Source organism: Sapajus apella, unplaced genomic scaffold, assembly GCF_009761245.1.
Source record: "Sapajus apella isolate SASKATOON/1434 unplaced genomic scaffold, GSC_monkey_1.0 scaffold38, whole genome shotgun sequence".
Lineage (NCBI taxonomy): Eukaryota > Metazoa > Chordata > Mammalia > Primates > Cebidae > Sapajus > Sapajus apella.
The window spans coordinates 2,601,528-2,628,793 of record NW_022436978.1 but is presented as its reverse complement, the minus strand read 5'-3'; the positions used below and the strand labels follow the sequence as shown (position 1 = coordinate 2,628,793).

The 27,266-nt window shown below is 46.2% G+C and overlaps 1 protein-coding gene across 1 annotated transcript in view; it reads left to right on the top strand.

Moving 5' to 3' along the window:
- The window catches only part of LIMD1 (LIM domains containing 1), an 80,721-nt gene that overhangs the window by 29,478 nt on the left and 23,977 nt on the right, over positions 1–27,266 (top strand). The window contains exon 2 of the mRNA XM_032298037.1: positions 11,285–11,386. Within this exon, the coding sequence (XP_032153928.1) occupies positions 11,285–11,386 (102 nt within the window). The remainder of the gene's footprint in view (positions 1–11,284; positions 11,387–27,266) is intronic.

Below are 27,266 nucleotides of genomic sequence, written 5' to 3'. Positions count from 1 at the left end.
CCACAAAGTTCAAGTGTTGGAAACTGAATCCCCAAGCCAACAGTTTTGAGTGTGGGATCTTTAAGAGTGATTAGTCATGGGCCAGGGGCGGTGGCTCACACCTGTAATCCCAGCACTTTGGGAGGCCGAGGCGGGTAGATAACCTGAGGTCAGGAGTTCGAGACCAGCCTGACTAACAAGGTGAATCCCTGTCTCTACCAAAAATACAAAAATTAGCCAGGTGTGGTGGCGGGTGCCTGTAGTCCCAGCTACTTGAGAGGCCAAGATAGGAGAATTGCTTGAACCTGGGAGGGAGAGGTTGCAGTGAGGTGAGATCGCACCACTGCACTCCAGCCTGGGAGATGGAGCAAGACGCCGCCTAAAAAAAAAAAGAGAGATGATTAGTCCTGAAGGCTCTGCACTTGTAAATGGATTAATGCTGTTATCTCTGGAGTGGGTTCCTGGTAAAAGGATGGATTTAGCCCCCTTCCTTGCCCTCTCTTGCCTGTGCTTTCACCCTTCCATGATGCAGTAAGAAGGCCCTTGGCAGATACAGGCCCCTCATCCTTGGACTTCCCAGCCTCTAGAACTGTAAGAAATAAATCTCTACTCTTTATAAATTACCCAGTCTCAGGTATTCCAATATAGCAGCACAAAATGGATTAAGACACAGGGCTACTAAAATATACAACCAGAGCCCTGCCCTCAGCAAGCTTACTTGTTTGACCAATACGAGGAGACATATACTGCTAACCCTACCTGGTATAAAACCGTAAGCCACAAAAGAGAGGTAGGAGAAACGTTTGAGTAATGCTTGGTGGATCCTTGCCTCCTGCTGCACATCTTTTAAAACAGGAAAGTGTCCTTCATTTTTGCCCTTTCCTGTGAGAATATTATGGTTTTTTTTTTTAAAGAATCTTATATAGACATTTTGGAAGACAGTTTGGCAGCTTCTTGCAAAACCAAACCTATTCTTGTTGTACAATCCACCAGTCACAGTCCTTGGTATTTACCCAAATGAGTTGAAAATTTATGTCCACACAAAAACCTGCACACAGGTGTTTACAGAAGCTTAGTCATAATGGACAAAACTTGGCAAGATGGTTGTATCAATAAATGGTTGTATATCCAGACAATGGCATATTATTTAGCACTAAGAAGAAATGAGCTATTGAGCCATGAAAAGACATGGAGAAACCGTAAATGCATATTAGTAAGTGAGAGAAGCCAATCTGAAAAGGCTGCATAGTATATGATTCCAACGATATGACATTCTGGAAAAGGCAAAACTATGGAGAAAATAAAAGGGTCAATGGTTGCCAGGGGTTTTGGGGAGGAACGGATGAACAGGTGGCGCCTAGGGCATTTTTGGGGCAGTGAAATCAGTCTGTGTGCTACTGTGATGGCAGATACCTGGCATATTCTTGTCCACACCCGTAGAATGTACAGCAGCCAGAGTGAACCGTCACATCAACTGTGGAATTTGGGTGATAATGATGTGTCCAAGCAGGTTCCTCCGTTGTGACAAGTGTCCCACTCTGGTGGAGGCTGCTGATAGGGAGGGGGGCTGTGCATGTATGGGGAAGGGGATATGTGGAAATTCTCTGTACCTTTTGCTCAATTTTGCTGTGAACCTAAAATTACTAAAGAAAAAAAAGTCAATTCATTGAAAAAATGCCAGAAGGAAATAAGCCAAAATGATAAATGTCTTTTTTTTTTTTTTTTAAAGGATTCCCACCTCAGTCTATTGGTCTATTGACTATTAATGATCTTTCAAAAACCCACTGCGCTCCCCCAGCTCCTTTGGTGTCCCTGAAGCAGAGAACCTGGGCACATGAACAGCTTCTTCTGGGCTCCCTCCATGCCCAGGGTTCCAAGGGCCACATTTCTGTGTGCATAGGGGTGGGCCTGGCCTTCATCTCCTAGCTGCAGCCAAGGAGGAGCTATGTTCCTATCACTGAGCTAGGATTTGGGGGCTCACTGGTGCCCCAAAAACCATGAAAATACTAAGTTCTGGTGATAAGCAGAGCCCCTGGACCTTTTCTTTCCCTGTACTCCCTTATCCCCTCTTAAAAGTACAGCTGGGTGCACTGGAAAGGACACAGATAGGTCAGCCTGACTTTGTGCTTTAGATTTAATCTTTGAACTTCACTTTCTTCATGCGTAAAGTGACGATGTTTTACAGGATTGTTGTTAAATGAAGAAACACATATAAACTGTCTAGCACTGTGCTTGGGACTTGTGATGTTTAATAATGGCCATTCTGGACTGGGTGTGGTGGCTCATGCCTATAATCCCAGCACTTTGGGAGGCTAAGACGGGAGGATCACTTGAAGCCAGGAGTTCAAGACCAACTTGGTCAACATAGGGAGAACCCATCTCTTTTTTATAAAAAATAAAAGCTCATTCTAAAGATGGAGCATTGGGGACTGCATTAACCTCCTGCCTAAAACAACCAAAAAAAAAAAAAAAAATGCTGGGTGCACTGGCTCATGCCTGTAATCCCAGCACTTTGGGAAGCCTAGGTGGGCAGATCACTTCAGGTCAGGAGTTCGATACTAGCCTGGCCAACATGCCAAAACCCCATTTCTACTAATAATACAAAAACTAGCTGCATGTGGGGTCACACACCTGTAGTCCCAGCTACTCAGGAGGCTGATGCAGGAGAATCACTTGAACCTGGGTGGCAGAGGTTCAGTGAGTGAAGATTGTGTCTCTGCACTCCAGCCTGGTGACAGAGCAAGACTCCATCTCAAAAAAAAAAAAAAAAAAAAGAATATATCAACCAAAGGTTTTCAAGACACTAGGCATCAGGCAAAGAAGGTGATTCTTGAGAGATAGGAAGCAAATGAGGTGAGCCCAGTGACTGCCCCAGCTTATTGCCTTTGAGAGAATTTCCAGGTCTTGGCACAGGGAGAGAGAAGAGAGGCAGAACCTGATGGACTCCCTGAGTTGAAAAGGACTGAGAGTCTCAGGGAACCAAAGCAGCTAGTTTGTAGGACTCTAGCAAAATCTTTGTGAAGCTGTATATGATAAAGAACTTGTATCCAGAATGTATAAGGAGTTCTCATAACAATAAGAAAAAAAAATAGGCAGAAGATTTAGATGCCTCACTAAAGAAAAAAAGGATGGCAAATCAGCATGTGGAAAGATGCTTCCATACCACCCCAGTTACTAGAGAGATGCAGATTAAAACCACGATGAGATGCTACTGTATAACATATTGCAATACAACCCCAGTTACTAGAGAGATGCAGATGAAAACCACAGTGAGATGCTACTGTATAACATATTGCAATACAACCCCAGTTACTAGAGAGATGCAGATGAAAACCACAGTGAGATGCTACTGTATAACCTATTACAATACAACCCCAGTTACTAGAGAGATGCAGATGAAAACCACAGTGAGATGCTACTGTGTAACCTATTACAATACAACCCCAGTTACTAGAGAGATGCAGATGAAAACCACAGTGAGATGCTACTATATAACCTATTGCAATAGAATGAATAACATTCAAAAGACTATTCATGCCAAGTGTTGGCAAGATGTGGATAATTTGGAACTCTAATGAACCGCTGGTAGGAGTGTGAAATGATAGAACTTCTTCAGAAAGCAGTTTGGCAATTTCTTAAACAGTTAATATCCAGCTACTGTAAGACCCAGCCGTTTCACTCCTAAGCCTTTATTCAAGAGAAAAGCAAATGTATGTCCATTACAAACTCTTGTACACAAATGTTGATGGTGTCTTTATTTGTAACAGCCTCAAACTGGAAACAACTCAGGTGCATCAACAAGCAAATGGATAAACTAATACATCCATACAGTGGAATGCCACATGGCAATAAAGAGGAATGGGCTCCTGCTGCATGTAACAACATGCGTGAATCTCAAAATCATTTATATTCAGTGAAAGAAACCAGATAAAGAAGAATACATACTCCAGATTCCATTTATATAAACTGGAAAATACAAGCTAATCTGTGATGACAGAAAGCAGATCAGTGGTTGCCTGGGGAGAGGAAGAAGAAGTGGGGAGAGATTGCAAAAGGCACGAGGACATGGGGAATCTCTGGGGCAGCGGATTTGATCATTGTCTTGATTGTGGTGATGATTTCACAGGTGTATAGAAACGTCACAACATACTGATAAGACGGAACCAGGGAATGGAAGTGCTGGGTAGAGGAGGGCATGGTCCCTGGCTAGGGCTCTAGACTCATGGACCTTGGGGAGGACAGGAACTTCTGCCTTCGCACCCAAATGTTGCATTTTCCAAGACCACCCCGGCCTGCCATGCTCCCATCCTGGGCCTATAAAATCTCGAGACCCTAGCAAGGCAGAGACAGAAGCTTCTGGACGGCGCGAGGAACACATCCACGGAAGAAGATACAAGCGGCCGGACATCAAGAGGATGCTGGGAGCAAACCAGCAGACACTGGCAGGACATCAACCAGCAGAACGAGGCAGAGTTTGGCTGGGGCAGTCGGAGGAGAGCCTGGGCTGCCGGGTGGCCTGATTCCAGGGGAAAACCATTTCCCTTCTGGCTCCCCAATCTGCTAATCTTCCACTCAATAAAACCTTGCACTCATTCTCCAAGCCACGTGTGATCCAGTTCTTCTGGTACACCAAGGCAAGAAACCCCAGGATAAAGCTCGCTCTCTGTCCTTGCAGACGCAGCCATGGGACCAGAGCCCCACAGCCTGCCCATCTGTACGCTCCCCTAGAGATTTGAGCAGTGGGGCACTGAGGAAGCGAGCCACACCCCATCAGACACCCTGTGAGGGGGACAAGGGAACTTTTCCCATTTCAGTACCAAATTGCACCCTTTAAATAGGTACAGCTTACTGTATGCTACTTAAACCTCATTAAAGCTGTTTTATACAAAGATCGCTTGGGCTACAATTTGGAGAATGGGTTAAAGGGGCAGTAAGTCTAATTGCAGGGGGAAAATGCTCATCCCTTCCTCTCTTCTCCTACAAGTGTATTCCTTATTAGTGCACGTACAGTGCAGATGAGATTGGGCAGCTCATCACCAGCAGTGGCAGGGTCTGGTTTCTACAAGGGCAGGGCCACGGTGCAGTCACCCTGCTCCCCACCTCATAGCCAGTGTCTGGAGAGGGGCTAGCTCCACGTGAGTGAGAGGGAAGTGTTCATGGGGGGAATGAATGGTTTCCTGAAGGACAGTCAGAAGGCATGCAGCTGTGGGGCCCCTCACAGAAGGGCAAGATGAGCTGCGGGTTGCCCGTCTATCAGGGAGAGGCCTTGTGATTGAGGTTCCAGGCAGAAAGATGGTCATGCGTGTGAGGGACAAGGTAGAAGGGGAGGTGGGTCAGGGTGGGCAGTAGGAGATTGGGACAAGGCTGGTCTGGGGTCTGAATCTCCGAGCAGTTGGTGTGTAGTGGGGTGAGGAAGGAGCTCCCATCATGATGGGGGGTGGGGGGCATCTGTGTCAGGAATAGCCACAATTGCCAACCAGATAGTCATAATGAGACCTTTGAGTTGGAACTGGGGCTCAGATCCCTCTCTCAAACCTACCCACTGTGCAGCCTTCAGCAAGTGACACGACCTTTCTGGACCTTGGGTTTGAGACAGGAGATGGCAGCAGCGCCTTCTCTGGTTGAAATCCCCAAGTCCAGGGTGGCCGATAGTAGACACATGATTTCCTGGAATATGAAATTCGCTTTATTGCTGCTTTCCCTACCTTTTCTGTCTAGGAAGTACTTTTAGATCTATTTAGCCCCAAGGATGAAATCTTTTCCTACCTACTTGGCTTCTTATGGGGTCTTCCTAACTCTGTGACCGATGGTTTCGAACACAGGTGGCTTCCTTCCTTGTTTTGTATCTGTGCCAGGTGGTCACAGTGGAGAGAAAGGATGTCAGCAGCCCGAAGGGCTCAGCTGCAGGAACAGAAAGTGAGGGACAGCTGAAGGCAGAGGGTCACGGGCCTCAGAGAGAGGAAACCAGAAGAGAGTATAGCTGAGCAGGGTGCAGAGAGAGGGGAGGAAGCCCTGCCGTTGAGAGATAAAGTGGCAGGAAGGCCAGGGGGCTCCTGGCTGTTGTCAGAGCATCCACGCCTTATGAACGGGTAGGAGAGGGTGCTGGATTTCGTTCCCCAAACCCTAACAAGATGCGTTTGCTTCTGCCGTCTGGGCCGGCAGCATTGCACTGACACACGTGTGATTCATTTCACCTTTCCTTGTCGGCGAGCTCACCAAGGACGGCTTGCAGGAAGTCCTCTTCATGTGTTCATGCTGTGGGTGGTGGAAAGGGTGGGCATGCCATGCTAAGCTGCTGAGTCCCTGTGCCCGTCTGCTCTTTGTAGCCAGCATTTCACAGGGGGTGAAACAAAGAGGCCACAGCATTTGGGAGTGGTTTTACACCATGTTTGTGAGCAGAGTTATATTCACGAGTACACTTTTGACATTACGTGCAGCCTGCATCGAGTGTGCGTTGGTTGATGCCTGACAATCTAGCTTTTGTTGCTCATTTTAAAGGCTTAGAGTTAGGTCCACCGGCGGACTTAGGATGGGTAATCTGGACGTGGACCTCAGCATTACCAAACAATAACCTAATTCATACCTTGACATTTTGCCATTGCCTCATATTCGGCATTTTTTGGAAAAATCTCCCCCGCATCATCACGTTTGAATTGTCATAGCCAGTGCCCAGTAGATGTCCGTAGAGCCCATTTCTCTGTGTTTAGGTCTGCTGAGGGGATACTAAGTGCACTTTGTCTGTGGCTGGGGGTGTTCAGAGATGAATAAGACCCTGGGCCTCAATAAGAAGTGCTCATGGGGGAAAAGACGTGTGCCCAACATACAAGGAAGCGGGTGCCAGGGAAGGAGGGAAGAGGAAAGGACTGTGCAGGGAGCTACGTGAAATGTGATTCAACTCACACTTGTTTCCTTGAGCACTTATGGAGGCCACAATTAAGACATGGCCCCTACTCTGAAGGCACTTTCAATTCACTAGGAGAGGCAGGCAAATGCCCAGGTAACCAGCAACTCACCACAGCATGGTAGGTGCTGTGCCAAGTGGTGGATGCACTACCACCATCACTTCCACATTTGCCCCATCCCTAATACTAGAGGCCCCACCTGGCCCGGCCTGCTCCAGTGGCCACTGCCCACGGGCCCCTAGCAGCAGCCATGCACACCACTTCTTCCCAGAGTGATGAGCCTACTTAAAGGAGCTTTAAAGATGAGTCTAACAGCTGAACCCTGTTGTATTTAGGCTTTGCTGCTAGGTGGGCTCCCCCAGCTGCATGTGTGCCAGCAAAGGAATGCAGTTTGCCCGAAACTGTATTTTCTACCTTGAGAGCATAAGGTACCTAAGTTGTGTATAAAAATCATTAGACAGAAAGAAATGCTGATGCCTCTGAATTACTCGATGCTTTCAATTTCATAGTGATGGGAGCTCCCTGTTAACTTTGCTGCTTGTTAAGCACAGAAATGCCAGCAGTCCCAGTAATCTCATCCCCACCCCCACCCCCCCACCATCCCCCACCCGCAGGCGCACACACGCATGCACACACATGCATTTCACAGCCATTACAGAGAAGATGGAAGGGAGGAGACATGCAGGAACTTTTTGGGGGTGTTGGAAATATTCTACATTTTCATTTGGGTTTGTATTACATAGATCATTTGTCAAAACTTATTGAATGGTAGATGTACATTTTTTGTGTCTCACTGTTTGTGAATTTTACCTGAAAAAAAATAAGCCTAAGCAAATAAATAATGAACTCTAGTTAATGATGTGGAGGCTGAAGTGTTTGGGGTGAGGTTGCTGCCTGCAACTTTGAAGTGCATCAAGAATAGGATGGCTTGTTGGATTGATTGAGGAATGGATAGCGAAACGTTAATTATAGAATTGGGATGGTGAGTGTATGGGTATTCTCTCTATAATTATTTCAACGTTTCCGCATGCTTGAAAATGTTTGTAATAAAATGTTGAAACAGAGGAAGAACTGCAAATAACCAATACTTGTGCTCTCTTGAGGTTTCTATAAATGAATTTCCCCAATCGTCAGTTTCTTGTCTGTTTCCTACAGACTGCTTCACCCTGCTTCCTGGTGTTGGCAGAGGGGCTTTCTCCTTAAACCTGCTAGTGTGGGGGAATTTCACGAAGGATGTGTTAGCTTGGACTTCCTTTGATGGTGATGCAGTTTATCAATTTGAAATGATATGAACTTTGAAACACAGGGCTTTCTACCCTGTGGGCAGAAGGCTGGGGATTTGCAGCCTGAGAGATTGGAACCAGAGTTAGAAAAGGATGCCTGAGCTCCCACTGACCGAAGGATGCCAGCTGGCTACCTTGCTGGGTGCCAGGGGAGCAATTTTATTTACAAAATCTGTGAAGTTGATTTTCAAAAATTTTAACATTATATAGTATGTTTGAACATATTCAAACACTTTTTTGAGATGACTTTTTAAAATCTCTAAAGTAATGTCTGCTGTCTTGTGAAAAAAAAAAAACCTACAGAAGATGTAAAGAAATAAAGCCAGCTACAGTTTTACAGCATGAAGAAACCACTGTTTATATTTTAATATATTTCCCTGTGAATCTTTTTTCATCTTGTGCATTGTGTACGTAATTGTGCTATCTTTCATTTGACTGTATTGGGGGAGTTCGTTGGAAGGGAGACTCCAAGTCCTCCTTGATGTGGATGGGCCTAGAGCCTGGGCTGCTGCTGTCAGGGTTCTGAGAGACCTCTATCTTATTGACAGACCCCGTGTGAGATCCTGGGAGGCCCAGAACTTTATTATTATTATTACTTTTTTAAGATGAAGTCTTGCTCTTGTCACCCAGGCTGGAGTACAGTGGTGCAATCTTGACTCACTGCAGCCTCCCTCTCCTGGGTTCAAGTGATTCTCCTGCCTCAGTCTCCCAAGTAGCTGAGATTACAGGTACATGCCACCATGCCCAGCTAATTTTTGTATTTTTAGTAGAGATGGGGTTTCACCATGGTGGCCAGGCTGGTCCCTAACTTCTGACCTCAGGCAGTCTGCCTGCCTCATCCTCCCAAAGTTCTGGGATTACAGGCGTGAGCCACCGTGCCCAGCCAAGGCCCAAAACTTCTTAGACAGCTCTTTTTATGCTGAAGGCACTGCTTCCAGGAGGCAGTAACGTGACTGTTGTCCTTATGATTTGCCTGTTAATTGAGCATTTCCCAAGTGTGGGGCCTTGCACTAAGGACTTCGCACATGTTCTCTCACAGTAACCCTATGTGGGGGCCACTGTTGTCCCCATTTTCTTTCTTTTCTTTTTTTTTTTTTTTTTGAGACAGAGTCTCGCTCTGTGCCGGGCACCAGGCTGGAGTGCAGTGGTGCAATCTCGGCTTGCTGCAACCTCCACCTCCCGAGTTCAAGCAATTCTCCTGCCTCAGCCTCCCAAGTAGCTGGGACTATAGGTGCGCACCACCACGTCCAGCTGATTTTTGTATTTTAGTAGAGATGAGGTTTCACCATGTTGGCCAGGATGGTCTTGACCTCTTGACCTTGTGATCTGCCTGCCTTGGCCTCCCAAAGTGCTGGGATTACAGGCGTGAGCCACCATGCCCAGCCTGTTGTCCCCATTTTCTAGCCCAACATCGGAGTTTAATTAGTCTGCCCTAGTCACATAGCTAGTAAATCGTGGAGCTGTTCTAGACCAGGTCTCCCGGTAAGCACTTTGTAGTTGAGGCAGATGAACTCGTTAGAACTTTTTGGTTTACAAACCAACCTTTTTAAATTGCTGCTACTGAGAACATCCAGGGCAGATGGAATGAACCTCTATTTCCTAATTAAGAAAGGGACACGCACAGAGCCAGTCATCATTAACCCAAGGTACAGAAGTCACGGGTAGGTGGGAGGCTCAAAGATAGAACTTGCCTCTTTAAATTTGTTTTCTTCGGGCCAGGCGCCGTGGCTCACACCTGTAATCCCAGCACTTTGGGAGGCCGAGGCGGGGGATCACCTGAGGTCAGGAGTTTGAGACCAGCCTGGCCAACATGGTGAAACTTCGTCTCTACTAAAAATAGAAAAGTTACTTTGGCTTAGTGGTGCACACCTGTGTTCCCAGCTACTTGGAAGGGTGAGGCAGGAGAATCACTTGAACGCGGGTGGCAGAGGTTGCAGTGAGCCAAGATTGCACCACTACACTCCAGCCAGGGCGACAGAGTGATACTCCATCTCAAAAAAGTGTTTCTCCTCACCTCCCCTCCCCTCCCTTCTTCTCCCCTCTCATCTTTTCCTCCCTTCCTCCCTCTCTCCCTCCCTCCCTTCCTTCCTCCTATCCATCCTTCCATCCTTCCTTCTTTTCTTTCTTTCTTTTTAGAGATGGATGGTCTCCCTGTGTTGCCCAGGCTGGTGTTGAACTCCTGGCCTCAGGCAATCCTCCTGCCTTGGCCTTCCAAAGCACTGGGATTACAGGCATGAGCCATGACACTTGACCAGCTCTTTAAATTTCTGGTTTGTCCTGTTGCCTCCAGAGTAAGAGAGCTGTAGAGGTTGAGGAAGGAGTTGTGAGCAGGCTGAGATGGAAGCCTCAGGACTTGAGTGAACAGGGCAGGAGTGGAGTGTGCTAGGTAGGGGCCCGTCAGCAAAGGCTGAGCTCAGACCCTGTGGGATTTGTTAAGAGGTGAGGGGCTGCAGGTGGAAGGGCAGGGAAGAGCGCTTGCTTACAGTCTGACAAACCTGGGGTTTGGGGTGTGACTTACTTTTTGTAAATATTGAGGTTAATAAATCCTAGTTGGTGGTTCCCATTGAAAATTGAAGGAAATAATTTAGTTGGAATTGTCTGGCCAGGCATGGTGGCTCACACCTGTAATCTCAGCACTTTGGGAGGCTGAGGCAGGAGGATCGCTTGAGCCTAGGAGTTTAAGATCAGTCTGGGCAACATACTGAGACCCCCGTCTCAAAAAAAAAAAAAAAAGGACTTGCCCAGCCTGCATGTTTGGCATATTATCGTGATGGTGCAATTTTTCTGAACTGTCTTATAAACCTTCAGAAGCTTTGGGTGATTGGGGAGAAAGTTGACCAAGGCCAGGTATTCTGAATGTTAGCATAGCAGTGTGATGGACAGCATGGGGCAGGGAAGTGGGACCTGAGTCCAGCCTAGTACTTGTTTTCTGTAGTTGGAAGGACTGATAGTTAGAAGAGTGACAGAGGGAAAGGGAGAGAAAAAGGGTTTCTTACCACTGGATTTGGTGATGGGCTGGCCACGGGGAGGGATGGGATTGTGCTTTGTTCATTGGCTTTTTTATGACTCTGTTTATGCTGGTTCCCTCCTGACTCACTGATGTTTCTCTTGTCCTTGTAGGAGCCTGTGTGAAATGCAGCAAAGGGGTGTTTGGGGCTGGCCAGGCCTGCCAGGCCATGGGGAACCTCTACCACGACACATGCTTCACCTGTGCAGCTTGCAGTAAGTGTGGGTGCGCGTGTCGGGTGTGTAGGGGATGGGTAAGGAACATGGGGACCGAGAAAGGGAGGAGAGGGAAGATCATCTTTCTGAAGACAGTTGGTCCATGGCCGTCCTCAGCCCCACAGAAAAGCCAGACAGTGTCTTTTACAGCAGGGTTTCTTACCACCAACAGAGGCCAATCAGGGCACGGTGACTTAACATAATACCAAAGATTGCTTGTGATTCTGGTGATAAATTGAATGAGTTCAGAGTGATCCCTAGTCACATCAGGTTTGTAATATGTGAGAAGAGGTTTCAGAAGATTTGGGAGGAGGTGCTGGGATTCACCATGTCTACCCTATTTGTCAGTTCTCTCCCCCACTGTGGGGACCAGCCAACAAAAAGAGATTAGTCAGCTACCCCAGTGTGAGGTGGTGGTGATGGGGGGAGTGTCCTTTATTACTCTGTAACCACTTTCCCTACCCAGTCTTTGATTTGGAGACTGCTATATGAGCATAAGGTATGTGTGCACGCCACCCGTGCACAGGTGGTGCCTACCTAGCACACACCTGTGGGCATCTTTGAACTCCAGTACATGCATCATAATGCAAGCAGCCCATCAGGAATCTGGCAGCTGCTCCCAGTGGAAGATTCTAACACACTGCATGTTTGCCACGTCTGACTAAGTTGTGGATTGTACGTATTTTCTGGTATCTGCCAAAGATTAATTTTGAGTATTTTTGGAAAATGTCCTGCTGATATTCTCAATCCGATACTAAAAGGAATGTTACAGCAGAGTCATAGTGTGTCAGGGATGAAGGGATCTTTCTTCCCATCTGGCCTCGTGGTTTGCAAGCCTGGCTGCTCATTAGAATCACCTGTGGAGACTTTAAAGCCCAGCGATGCCCTGGCCCCACCCTGATTAGCAGAATCAGATTATTGAGATTCCTAGCTAATCCTGTCTGATTAGGATTTAGCTCTGATTCTGCTAATCAAGGGTAGGGCCAGGGCATCACCCTTGAAATTTCTAGAATGGAGCAAGTGTATTTTTTCACAATTTCTCAGATACTTCCAGGGTATGGTCAGGGCTGACCACCATTGGTTTGGGGCTCCTCGTTTTGGATTCTCCTGGAGAAGGGAAGGGGAGGAACTTGCTCACAGCCAGAGATCCTAATTAGTATAAAGTTAACCAGTAGACATGGTTAACTGGTGGCCTCCTAACCTGCTGAGCCTTGATGGTCCAGGCAGATGCCTTAGTTCTAAACTTCAGGCTTTAGTCCTCACTGCAATTTCCCCTGAAATGCATGCCTGAGAGTTTATGGTCTACACATTGATCAGTGTTCACCCATGTAGGGAAAAACTGGGAAAGACTTTGAGATGGATCAAAAAGCCTAGTGAATGTCCACAGTGGAAATCTAGGTGTGGTCTGGTTATCGAATTCTCTGGGTCTCTTGGCCTTTCCTTGTCTTTGAGGTATGTTGCACTCTGTAAGTTGTAGAATATTGATGGTAACACACACGATTCTTGTCTATAGCAGTGCAAACTGTGTCTGGTGGAGGTGCAGGTGGTGATTGTTGCACTGTGGAGATTGACCAGTTTTTTTAATCTATTGAGCAAACTGATTTCAACATTCTTGACGGCCTATGGTTTTTTGAATTCACCCAATTATAACACTTATTGGTTCCTTTATTAATTGATGAGTTAAATAAAGTCTTGGGCAGATGTTTGTGTTTTATCTATATGAGAGTTGTGTTTAGGCCCTCCTTTATTTATTTATGTAGTTAAATTGTAATTTTGAGATTCAGGAGGCGCAGGGTATATTGTGTGAATCTGAAGTTCGAGCTTCTACTGGTCCTGTCACCCAGACAGTGAACATATTAACCAGTAGGAAGTTTCTTAGCCCTTTCCCCGCTCCTCTTTTTCCCACATTTTGGAGTCTACCATCTATTGTTCTGTCTGTGTGTACCCAAAGTTTAGCACCCACTTCTAAGTGAGAATACACAACATTTGGTTTTCTGTTTCTGTGTTAATTCACTTAGGATTATGGCCTCTGGGTGCATCTATGTTGCTGCAAAGGACATGATGTCATTTTTTTTATGGCTGTGTAGTATTTCATGGCGTATATGTACCACATCTTCTTTATTCAGTCCACTGCTGATGGGCATCTAGGTTGATTCCATGTCTTTGCCATTGCAAATAGTGCTGTGATAAACATGCAACTGCAGGTATCTTTTTGGTAGAAGATTTACTTTTCTTTGCATATATATCCAGTAATGCAATTGTTGGGTCAAATGGTAGCTCTACTTTTAGTTCTTTGAGAAATCTCCAAACTGCTTTCCACCATGGCTGATACACTCCCACCAACAGTGTATAAACATTGCCTTTTCTCTATAGCTTTGCCAATACAGTATCTACTTTTGGCCTTTTTAATAATGACCATTCTGACTCGTGTGAGATGGTATCTCATTGTGGTTTTAATTTGCATTTCTTTAATGATTAATGATGTGGAGGCTTGTTTTGTTTTGTCTTGTTTTGAGATGAGATCTCACTCTGTCATCCAGGCTGGAGTGCAGTGATGTCATTGTAGCTCATTGCAGCCTTGAACTCCTGAGCTCAAGCAACCCTTCTGCCTCAGCTTCTGAGTAGTTGGGACTACAGGCACGTGCCACCATGCCCAGCTAGTGTTTTAAATTTTTTGTAGAGACAGAGGTCTTGCTGTGTTGCCCAGGCTGGTCTTGAACTCCTGACTTCAGGTGATCTTCCCACCTCAGCCTCCCACAGGGCTGGGATTACTGGCATGAGCCACCACAGCTGGCCCTTGAGCATTTTTTCATGTTTGTTGGCTCTTGTATCAGATCTTCCTTTACAATTTATCTTTGACCTTTGACTCCTGCAATGGTTTCTCAATACTTATTCTGTTTTTCAGGAAAAAGAAAATAAATATTAAGTAGAGGCCGCTTTCCACCTCAAGCCTACTAAACCCACAGTTGAATTAGGGAAGCTGTTGGTGAGGGGAAACCAATTGATGAGTGTCTTAGTCTGTTTGGACTGTTATAACAAAGTACCATACACTGGTTGGTTTATAAACAATAGAAATGACCGGGCGCGGTGGCTCACGCCTGTAATCCCAGCACTTTGGGAGGTCGAGGCCGGTGGATCACGAGGTCAAGAGATCGAGACCATCCTGGTCAACATGGTGAAACCCCGTCTCTACTAAAAATACAAAACATTAGCTGGGCATGGCGGCGCGTGCCTGTAATCCCAGCTACTCAGGAGGCTGAGGCAGGAGAATTGCCTGAACCCGGGAGGCGGAGGTTGCGGTGAGCCGAGATCGCGCCATTGCACTCCAGCCTGGGTAACAAGAGCAAAACTCCGTCTCAAAAAAAAAAATAAAAATAAAAAAATAAACAATAGAAATTTATTTCTCTCAGTTTAGAGGCTGGAAAGTCCAAGATCAAGGCGCTGGCTGATTGGGTGTCTGCTGAGGGCCTACTTTCCTGGGTACTCATATGGTGGAAGGGGAGCTCTCTGGGATCCTCTTTATAAGGGCACTAATCCCATTCCTGAGGGTTCCACCTCATGAGAATCACCTCCCAAAGGCCCTACCTCCTAATCCCATCACCTTGACATAGGAATTTTAGGGGGACATAGACATTCAGCCCATTGCAAATGAGTCTGTGGGTTCCACCCATGGCTGCTTGAGTAGCTGTCTATTTCTTAATGGATTGAGTTTATTTTTCCTCAAGCACAAGCACAGACACTTAAGGACAAGCACAGACACTTAGGGAAGACAGACCTGGTTTGGGTTTTTAATTGGTCTAGCATTGAAGGCCTTTGTGGTCTTGTCCCTGTCTTATCACTTCCTGCTTCCTATTCTAGTCAAACTGAATTTCTCTTTTTCACTTCCATGCTTCTGATCACATTGTTCTCCAGAATAGCCTCTCCCCATTCACTTAATACTTAATCCAGTCTTATGATTCAGCTCAAATGCCTCCTCTTCTAAGAAGCTTTCCTTGTTTCCTTAGCAGGAAGGGACCTCATCTCCTGAATTTGGTGCACTCTGCTTTCTTGTTGTTGTTGTGGGTGGTTTTTTTTCTTTTTTTAGCTGAATCTCACTCTGTTGCCCAGGCCGGAGGACAGTGGCACAATCTTGGCTCACTGCAACCTCTGCCTCCTGGGTTCAAGCAATTCTCCTGCCTCAGCCTCCTGAGTAGCTGAGACTACAGGCGCACGCCACCAGGCCTGGCTAATTTTTGTATTTTTCGTAGAGACAGGGTTTTACCATGTTGGCCAGGCTGGTCTCGAACTCCTCCTGACCTCAGGTGATCCATCTGCCTTGGCCTCCCAAAGTGCTGGAATTACAAGCACGAGCTACCGCGCCCGACCCTTGTTGGTGTTATTATTTCGTAGACTGTGAACTGCACTCTGTGGATCCATTGCCAACAAACCAGGCCCTAGAGCAGAGTTGCTGAAGGAGTGAAGATTCGGATTTTGTCAAAAAGTGAGTGCAGGGGCACTGCTGTTTGCCCTGGGGCTGCACACTTTCCTGCTGTGTGAATGTCCCACTTCCTCCTCAGTTGCAAGGAGCAGTTGGAGTGTTGGAGACTGGGCATGTGTCTGAGCAGGCTCTCTTAGACACTGAGGGTAACTTGCCTTTGTTCAATTACCTGATTGCTGCCCTTTACCTCAGCTTTCAGCAGAAGGAGATGCCCGGGAGCTCTGTGTCTCGGCTCTCCAGGTCCTGAGTGTGTCTCTGTGGGCCTTAGCACCATGGAGATGGCACAGCTGAGGGTCTGGGCACATCCAGGGCATCCCCTCCTTCTTAGAAGAGAGAATGGAAAAAAAAAAAAAAAAGAAGAGAGAATGGGGGCAGACAGGGAAAGAGAATTTCTCAAGGTCAAAAACCTGGCTATGGAGCTGGCACAGAATCCAGGCCTCTTGAATCTAGGTTCAGCTGTACTTCCCTGTTTTTCTCTCCCTCCTCTGATTTATTTCCACCTGCTCAAGCAAAAAGAAGGGTGTTTTCTTTGTTCTTTACCTTATTTTGGTTATTGATAGTGTCTAGTTAGTGTGTATATTTCTGAACATGTATGTGTATGTATCTTTTCTATTTTTCCATTTCATTTATGAAAATGATCTATTTTAAAACACTAGATATAATATGTAAAGCTAGATTTTATGTATTTATGGCATATGGATGTATCTGTCGGTATACACACACACTTCTTGAGGTCCATTGATACTGCATTAAAACATGGTGTTGGGATACCGTCAAGGTCACACTTACAGGGCCAGGCCTGACTAGTTCAGTGAGGATACAACAAGCCAGTTTTACTTCAGGCAACAAAAAGAATATGTCAAAGATACCATCTTCCTGGGGTCCTTGTCCTATACACTGAAGAGGATGACTTTGAAGCAAAAGGGGCCAATGACTGCAACACAAGTGGGATTTCAAGAAGCAATTTTAGACTGCAGCTAAGTGGTCTCAGAGCCCACAGCTCTGTTCCAAGGGGCAGGCAGAAATCCCCATACCTCAGGAGAGAGAAGACACTGTCTGGGCCGGGCACTATGGCTCAGGCCTGTAATCCCAGCACTTTGGGAGGCTGAGATGGGCAGATCACCTGAGGTCGGGAGCTCAAGACCAGACTGACCAACATGGAGAAACCCCATCTCTACTAAAAATACAGAATTAGCTGGGCGTGGTGGCACATGCCTGTAGTCCCAGCTACTCGGGAGGCGGAGGCAGGAGAATCACTTGAACCTGGGAGGTGGAGGTTGCAGTGAGCCTAGATTGCACCATTGCACTCCAGCCTGGGCAACAAGAGCAAAACTCCATCTCAAAAAAAAGAAAGAAAAAGACACTGTCTGGTGACAGGCTCCTAGGGGAATAGGGAGGTGAATGAGAGATGGACATGTATCCTTTTATGTTTTGGAAGCCTACAAGGTGTTCCAGCAAGATTCAGGCAAACCTTTGTGTACATGGATACGTGCAAATTCTCCCAGGCGCTGTGGCAAGTTCCCTTACACAGATATGCACATTTCCCCATCTGCTGCTAAGAAGCAGCAATGGGGAAAGCTGTGTGGATATTTGAAGCTGTGATGGGGAAAGGTGTGAGAATACTTTTTTTTTTTTTTTTTTTTTTTTTTTGAGACAGGGTCTTGCTCTTTTGCCCAAGCTGATGGCGTGATCACCGTTCACTGCAGCCTTGAACTCCTGGGCTCATGCGATCCTCCTACCTCAGCCTCCTGAGTAGCTGGGTTAGAGCCGTGCACCTCCATGCCCAGCTATTTTTTATTATTTTTGTAGAGACAAGGGTCTTGCTATGTTGCCCAGGCTGTCCTTGAACTGGGCTCAAGCAGCCTTTCTGCCTCGGCCTCCCAAAGTGCTGGGATTACAGGCATGAGCCACTACATCTGGCCACTGAAAAGAAAATTTTAAAGACAGAAACCTGTTACGTTAGCATTGTAGCTTAGCTACTGTCACTTTTATGTTTTCCTTTCCAGTTTCTCTCCAAATGTATTTACATTTTTTAGAGCTGTGATCATAGTGTGTAAACAGTGTCGTAACCTTTTCAATTTCACATCATGTCTTAGTTCATCATAATTTTAAGTTACATGGTGATCGGCTGAGTGGTGCCACAGCTAACGGCTGGTGTGCGGGTTGCTACGCACAGCCCCTGCCAGTGTCTTCGTGGCATCTTTCCTTCCCTCTGCAAGATTGTTTCCTTGGTGTTCATTCCAGCAGTAAGCATCAGGGTGTGGTGTGGGCATGTGTGTGGTTTGTTCAAGTCCCCTTCTTTCTTGCTGTGCTCCTTGGGCTGGGCATGTTTGGTTTCTGTGGAGATGAGTGCTGTGGGTCTCCCTCCTCCCCCCTCAGGCTCTGCCCACCCCAGGCGGCCGTGCCCCCCACTGGCACTGGATGCTCTCAGGGTGCTGTTGGCACACCCTGGAGTGGGAAGGAGGTCCGTTGAGAGGGCAGGAGTGGCCTTTGTTGGCAGCTGTGTCCACTTACGTGTCAAGTGGCCTGTCTGAGGGAGGCCGGCGCCCACCTGGGCCTCAGAAGCGGCAGCATGAGAGGAGGAACAACGTGCTGGCTTGTGGGGTTGAGTGGACTTCTCGGCACCTTCAAGAATAGTCTGTGAGGCCGGGTGCAGTGGCTCAGCCTGCAGTCCCAGCACTTTGGGAGGCCAAGGCGGGCGGATCACTTGAGGCCAGGAGTTTGAGACCAGCCAGGGCAACATGGCAAAACCCTGTCTACTGAAAATACAAAAATTAACCAGGTGTGGTGGCAGGTGCCTGCAATCCCAGCTATTTGGGAGGCTGAGGCAGGAGAATCGCTTGAACCTAGGAGGCGGAGGTTTCAGTGAGCCAAGATTGCGCTACTGCACTCTATCCTGGGTGACAGAGCGAGACTTGTCTCAAAAAAAAAAAATAAAAAAAAAAGGGATAGTCTGTTCTGTGAGTGAGGAGAAGTAGGCTAAGTCCTCTGTCTTCACTCCAGGCAGATTGAGGTTTAAAAAATAAGACATTCATTTCATAAACAAACTTCATCCTAGAATCAGGTGAAACCTGTTTGCCATGTCAGTGTTACCATTTTTATTAGTTTTTCGACAATATGAGATGGAAAATGATGGATCAGGTAAATACAGTCTCCCTGCCAGAAGCTCATGGAGCTTGGGGGTGCCCACATTGGGGGTGGAAGTTGGAAAGCAGCCAGTCCCACAGCTGATGGAAATTATGCCCCGTGCAGGCCTGAGCTCAGTGGAAGGCTGCAGAGGGTCAGACAGGGTCCCCCTGGGATGGTGCTGGGATGTGTAAGTCAGGCCAGAGTGAATTGCAGTGGTAAGACCTACTGTTTATATGCCTGGGTGCAGGATGCACAGTGACCTGCCAGCCATGCCTGAGTGGGGAGAAAAAGCAAAACTAAGAGTATGCACCGTTGCTTATTTCACCTTCCGAAAACCAAATGTCCGTGCCTGTTGAAGGTTGTGCATGGGATTTATAGTAAAGTCTCGCTTTTTGAGACTCATTTGGAAGAAAGCCTTTCTTAGTAAAGAGCCTGCATCTTGAACGCTCACAAAAGGCCAATTTGTTACTTGAGATAAATAAAACAATTAGGTCCAAGCCCAGTGCTGTGGAACAAAGGTTCTTAGCGAATGAATGAGCGCTTGGTGATGGAGTCACCAGTAAGTTCACCTCTGAAGTACTGGAGGGTTCTTGTCAGCTATTTTTTTTTTTTTTTTTTTTTTTGAGACGGAGTTTCGCTGTTGTTGCCCAGACTGGAGTGCAATGGCGCGATCTCGGCTCACCGCAACCTTCCGCCTCCTGGGTTCAAGCAATTCTCCTGCCTCAGCCTCCCGAGTAGCTGGGACTACAGGCACGCACCATCATGCCCAGCTAATTTTTGTATTTTTAGTAGAGACGAGGTTTCGCCTTGTTGACCAGGATGGTCTCGATCTCTTGACCTCGTGATCCACCCGCCTCGGCCTCCCACAGTGCTGGGATTATAGGCATGAGCCACCGCACCCGGCCTATTTTGTTTTTCTTACAAAGTCTAAATACCGCATCTGAAATCCTTTCCCATTTGTGTTCACTTTGTAAATGACCTCATCAACTCCAGTCTCCCAAAATGCTTACACATTTTGAATCAGTCAAACCTGAACTAGGGAGGTCTTCCTTCAATTCGTGCAGGCCTGCTTCTGTGAAACAGTCACCGCGATATTTATAGGTAATGTATAGGTGGGTTTTCTGGCTTACTGTGGACCCAGCACCACCTAGCTTTCCTCCACCCGTGGTGGCTCACTAAATCCTGTGACAATTCAGTGAGCTCAGCATTCATTATTATCATTATTACTCTCCAGATGTGTAGATTGAGGCTTGGAGAGTTTTAGTTTGTGGGTAGTTATGTCACTGTTAAGTGGTGTGGCTGGCACTTGAACCCAAGACCCATGGATCCACAGCCCTTGCTGTTAGCCACTGTATTAAATTACCTTTGCTTAGAGTATTTGCCAAAGACAGGCGCCGGGCTCCAGCTGTGGAGCCTTGCCTTGACTTTTCAGGTGCAGCAGCTGCCTTGGGGTTGTGTGGCAGCAGAGACTGGGTTTTTGGCTACCCTGGAGTTGTGAGTGCAGGGAGTGGCCTGGGACTGGGAAATAGGGGAGGTAGAATTCAGTAGTGGGAGGGATGCACCCATGGCAGAGAAATGGACTAAGGGCTTTGATCCCTGAATTTCTGAGCTGTCCAATTGTCCCAGTATTGCTCATCATATCAGCAGTTCTGTGTGAGCTGAATGAGTCAGCCAGACCTAAGGAAAAAGCTGAAGATCAAGAACGTGAGAAAGGAAGAGTGGGCAGATGCTGGAGGAAATCAGTGGGCGCGGGAAAGATCAGGAAGCAACCAAAATAGGCCGGAGCTGGGCAGAGGGCCACGGGGATCAGAAGAGAGTGGAGGGGCGACTTACTTTGGTTATCAAAGGGTCACTTGTGTCCGTCTCCCACAGGCCTAGTTCTGCTAGTGCACTGGAACTGCGACCAAACCTGGTTTCCCAGGTCAGACTTTGCTGGTCCAATCAGAGGCCACAAAGTCCCTGACAGCAGAGACCATCAGATTCCTTTGTTCCTATCACGTGAACAGAGTCTGTGGGGTTTTGCACTATATTGCAGAGGTTAACTGGTGTAACCTGGACCATATGTGGCCATGTCTGCATCCTAAACACCTGATACTGCATGTGTGTGCTCTTTGTTGGAAGTCTGTACCTTTCCCCTGTGGTAGTCCCAGACCAAGGGTGATACTTGGTGGTGCCCAGGGTGTCACCTGTCTTCTCAACTCTAAGAGGAAAATGAAGAGGACTCCAATACACCAGGAGCATCACACTGTAATTAGCAGGAAGATATTATACCACAGTGCCTCATCTCAGAGCCAGAGTCCCGGGTTAAGGAGTAAGCTCTTTTACCCAGACTGTACTACCCAGGCTCTCTTACCCTGACAGTATTCCAGCATCATAGGCATTCCTCAGGTTTCTGTGGCCCTCTCATCTCACTGAGCGTGTCCCTTCCTCCATGTGTCTCTCAGCTGTTCTCTTACATTTCTGTCTCTGGCTCTGGTCCCTTCAGCTTCCTTCTCCTTCCCTCTCCCTTCCCTCCTTCTCTCTTCTTTCACCGACAGTTTTGTTTGCACCCATAGGTGCCCATCAGTGCATCCATGCCTGTAACGCCAGTGTAATGCCAGCTGCTGTCTGTGGAGCGTTTATTGGCTCTGTTTTCTCGCGTCCCTTGCTTGCCTTCCAGCCACACTCATCTGACATGAGAGGTCATGGGGTCTCAGAACGGTTGCCCAGCTGGTGAGTGGGGAAGTGGGTTTGTGCCCAGGGGCAGGTGGCCACTGTGTTATGTGCTTGCCACCACATCCACAGCCTTCACCCTTCACTGTGCCTCAGTCACAGTCACAAGGAGCCTGTTGCGGTGCCGACCTCTGGCTCTGCCTGCAGAGATCCTGATTTCTGGGATCTGCGTGTACAGGGGGAGCATCCTGGGGTAAGTGGTGAAGTTTGCTGGGAACTTGGCTGTAGCCTTGCAGTGGGCCTCACCACTGGCCCACTTGACCTTCATTTGGACTTCAGTAGTCTGGCCTCTCTCCTGATCTGTAGATCTGAACCATCCAACACAGCAGCTGCTGGATGCTTGGTGCTCTTGAGCACTTGAAATGTGGCTAGTATGACTAGCGAACTGCATTTTCCATTTTATTTCATTTTAATTAATTGAAGTTTAAATTTATTTTAGTAGCCACATGCAGCTACTGTACTCAACTACATATAAAGCCTCTAGTTCCTAAATCTTTTTTTTTTTTTTTTTTTTTAAGACAGAGTCTCGCTCTTGTCACCCAGGCTGGAGTGCAGTGGCACAATCATGGCTCACTGCAACCTCCGTCTCACGGGCTCAAGCGATCCTGCCACCTCAGTCTCTGAGTAACTAGGACTATAGGCACACACCATGCCTAGCTAATTTTTTAAAAATTAATTTTTGTAGAGATGGAGTCCTACTATGTTGCCCAGATTGATCTCAAACTCCTGGGCTCAAGTGATCCTCCCACCTTGGCCTCCTAAAGTGCTGAAATTACAAGTGCGAGCCACAGTGCCCAGCTTCTAAATCTTCTTAGCCAGCGTTCACTTATTAGTAGGAAATTATTCATGAAATTTATTGGTTTTGATACTTTATACGTCACCAAGTCAATATAGTCACATTGTCAAAAAATATATGTGGGAGAAGAAAATCACCTATAATTCAGTACCAGAGAGAGCCCCCAAAAGTATATGCTGTACCTATAGGGACATTTTTGCCTGGTTTTCATCACAGTGCATGTTTGCTTTTATGCCCTGCTTTTTCCACTTAGAAATATATCATAAATCTTTTCCCTCATTGCTCCATAGTCTTCATAACCATCTGCTGTGTAAGATCCTGTTGATTTGATGACTCAAAGTCAACATAACCTTCCTGCCAGTTCAAATTTAAAGAAGAAGAGAACTCTTACCATGGGAGCTCCCATGCTCTTCCCAGGAGTTCTGAGGCTGGCTGGGTGTGGATCCTGTGGCCAGGTTTTCAAGGACCGTATGGTCAGCCTGGGGGTCTGGAAAATCCCACAGGTCAGCCTGGGGGTCTGGAAAATCCAATGCCTCTCCAGAGGGTGGAGGCCCTTTCTTGTGGTCAGGGGCAGGGTGACAGCCACGTCTCCACACCAGCAACAGACCTGCAGTGGCCGCTATTGGTGGCATTTGGGTGCCAGCAGGGTCTCAGATGCCCTGTTTTGGGCAGACCATCTCTGTCTCTTGTGTGGATCACTGCCGTCACCTCCAGTCTGGTCCCTGGTCCTGTCTGCTTCCCTGCCTCCTTGCCCCTCCATCTACGCTGGTCTCTGGGCACAGCAGTGAGGAGACCACTCCCCAGCTCCGAGACCTTCAGCTGCTTTTTGCCTTAACATTGTAGTCCAGTTCTTTTGCTTTGGTGTTTAAGACATTCCTTAAATTAGTTCTAACTTCTTTCCTGTCTTCTTTCATTCCAACTACCTCCCTCCCCTGCTGCCCCACTACCTCCTGAAGCCTGAAGCCCTGAAGCCCCTGGCCACACTGAATATCACCTGCCCTTTTTTTGCTCCTATACCTTGTCACCCTTTCCCTTCATCACCACCCAGGTGAATATCACTCTCGGTTCAGTGTCTTCCACTGCCGTCTCCATTGTGACCCCTCTGATCTTGGGTCCCACATGCACCTTGTTCATTTGCCTCTCTTATGGTGTTTTAAATTATGATTAGATTGAAACTGTTTGCAGGGATCTCTGTCTCCCCAGATGATCAGTTTTGGGAGAATAGGGACAGGGTTTAACCGATCATGATTTTACTCCTTGTAAACCCTTCAGCACCTTTAGTATAATTCTGAACACAGAATAAATGTTGGAATAAATAAAGGTGACACTTCTCCATTACCTGGCACTCATTACTTCACCTGCCCACCTGCCTTCCCTCATCCCTGAGCAACCACTAATCTGCTTCCCATTGCTATAGATTTGCTTATTCTGGATAGTTCATATGAATGGGATAATATGATATATGATCTTCTGCTTCTGGCTTTTTTCACTTAGCATGCATTCCAGGTTCATCCACGTTGTAGCATGACATCAGTATCTCATTCCTTTTTATGGCTGAATAGTATTCCCTTGTATAGATGTACTGTATTTTGTTTATCCATTCAGCAGTTGGTGGACACTTGTTTTTATTTTTGGCTATTATACTGTTGCTATGAACATTCCTAGTTAGGTGTTTATGTGAACATATTATTTCTGTTCTCTTGGGTAGATACAGGAGTGAAATTACTGGTAACTATTTTTAACCTTTTGAGGACCTGTTTTTCAAAGAAGCTGCACCATTTTACATTTCCACCGGAAATGTATGAGGGTTCCAGTATTTCCACATCCTTGTCAACACTTGTGCTTATCTAGTTTTTTGATTCTAACTATCCTGTTTGGTGTGAAGTTGGATCTTATTGTGGTTTCAATTTGCATTTTTCTGGTGACTAGTGATGTTGAGCATCTTTTCATGCATTTGTTGGCCATTTGTATGTCTTATTTGGAAAAAAGTCTTCTCAATTCCCTGCTCATTTTTAATTGGATTGTCTTTTTATTATTGAGTCTGAATAGTTCTTTATATATTTTACATATAAATCTCCTGTCAGATATAGGATTTGCAAATATTTTCTTTCATTCTGTGGACTGTCATTTCACTTTCTTAATGGTATTGTTTACAACACAAAGGTTTTAAATTTTGATACAGTATAATTATGGACTTTTTTTTCTTTTGTTACCTGTGTTTTTGGTGCTTTTTCTAGGAAAACATTGGCTAACCCAATGTCACGAAGATTCATGTCCATGTTTTCTTCTAAAAGTTTTAAAGAGATTTAACTAATAAGAAAAAAGTCTCGCTTGTGCACGTATTTACCATTTCTGCTCCTCTTCATCCCTTTGTTTAGATTCAGGTTTATACCCTGGTACCATTTTTCCTTCTGCTTGAAGGACTTCTCTTAATTCTTTTTCTTTTTCACTTGCTGATCTGGTGATGAATTCTTTAAACTTTTGTATGTCTGAATTCATCTTTCTTTCACTTTTTATTTTAAAATATATGTTGCTGGATATGGAATTCTAGCTTCATACTCTTTTGAGTTCCTTATTTATTTATTTGTTTGTTTTTTACTATTTTCTCACTTATTTTTAATGAGAAATCTGACATCTTTATCTTTGTTTCTCTGCAGGTAACGTGTTTTTCCCCTCTCTGGCTGCTTTTAAGATTTTACCACTGATTTTGAGAAATTTGATTACGATGTCTGTTGGTGTACTTTTCATGTTTCTTGTGCTGGGGGGTTTGTTGAGCTTCTTGGATCTGTGGATTTGTAGTCTTCATCAAATCCATTCCTTCACATTCCTCCCCACCTCCCAGGGACTCCAGTGACTCCAATCTAGGCATTTTGAAGTTGTCCACGCTCACGTATGCTCTTTTCATTATTTTAAAAATTATTTTCCTCTCATTTCATTTTGGACATTTTCTATTGCTGTACCTTAAATTCACTAATGTTTTCTCTTGGAATTTGTAATCTGCCATGAATCCCATCCAATGTATTCTCTTTTCTAAAATTTAAAAAAAAATTGTTAAGGGCCGGGCGCGGTGGCTCAAGCCTGTAATCCCAGCACTGTGGGAGGCCGAGGCGGGTGGATCACGAGGTCAAGAGATCGAGACCATCCTGGTCAACATGGTGAAACCCCGTCTCTACTAAAAATACGAAAAATCAGCTGGGCATGGTGGCGCGTGCCTGTAATCCCGGCTACTCAGGAGGTTGAGGCAGGAGAATTGCCTGAACCCAGCAGGCGGAGGCTGCGGTGAGCTGAGATCGCGCCATTGCACTCCAGCCTGGGTAACAAGAGCGAAACTCCGTCTCAAAAAAAAAAAAAAAAAAAAAAAAAATTGTTATTTATTATTTATTTGTTTATTTTGCAGTGGAGTCTTGCTCCCATCACACAGGCTGGAGTGCAGTGGCGCAATCTCAGTTCACTGCAACCTCCATCTCCCAAGTTCAAGCAATTCTCCTTCCTCAGCCTCCTGAGCAGCTGGGATTACAGGTTCACACCACCAGGCCCAGCTAATGTTTGTGTTTTTAGTAGAGATGGGGTTTCGCCATGTTGGCCAGGCTAGTCTCAAACTCCTGACCTTTGGTGATCTACCCGCCTCAGCCTCCCAAAGTGCTAGGATTACAGCCATGAGCCTCCGCGCCTGGCCTTTTATTTTATTTTATTTTATTTTGAGGCAGAGTCTTGTTCTATTGCCCAGGCTGGAATGCAGTGGTGCGTTGTCAGCTCACTGCAACTTCCACCTCCCAGTTCCAGCGATTCTTGTGCATTGGCCTCCTGAATAGCCGAGATTACAGGCATGAGCCACCATGCCTGGCTAAGTTTTGTATTTTTAGTAGAGATGGGGTTTTACTGTGTTGGCCAGATTGATCTTAAACTCCTGGCCTCAAGTGATAACGCCTTCCTTGGCCTCCCTAAGTGCTGGGATTACAGGCGAGAGCCACCGTGCTGGGCCAGCCAATGTATTCTTTATCTTAGACATTTTGGTTTTCATCTCTAGCAGTTCAATTTGGGCCTTTTAAATATTTTCCATGTTGCTACTTGACATTCCAACATATTGAATGTAGAAACAATAACTTTTAATGTCCTTCTCTGCTAATTCTAATATCTGTGTCTGCTTAGGGTTCATTTCCATTGATTGATTATTCTCTTCCCAGTGGGTTGTGCTTTCCTGCCTCTTTGCATGCCTGGGAATATTTGATTGGCTGCCAGACATTGTAAACTTTACCTTATTGAGTCTTGGGTATTTTGTGTTCTTTAAATCTTCTGAGCATTGTTCTGGGATGCAGCTAAATTATTTAGGAGCAGTGACCCTTTCCAGTCTTGCTTTTAGGATTTATTAGAGGAATTCAGAGCAGAGCTCAGTCTAGGGCTCTATGATTCCTCATTCTCAGGCTGGTGGGAATGGGCTCTGTTTGTAGCTTTTGTGGGTGCCAGGCACGGTTCTTGCTAATCCTTCAGATGTTTTTCCTCTGACTTTGGTTAGTTTCCCCCCAGGCAAGTGAGGAAATCAGTGCTCTGCTCAATACTTAAAGGAGCCCCTCTGCACATCTCTGAGCTGTCTCTCTCTGCAGTATTGTCATCTTTGAACCAGACGATAATAGCCTGGAATAGGGGAAATGGAAAACTAAGTATAAGACAAAGAAAGACTTTGGAGGGGGGCGTGAGAAGAGAATTGGAGTGTGAGGCCACACTGCCCAGATCACGGTCCTTGGCCAGCACCGGGAAGGGCCGGGAAA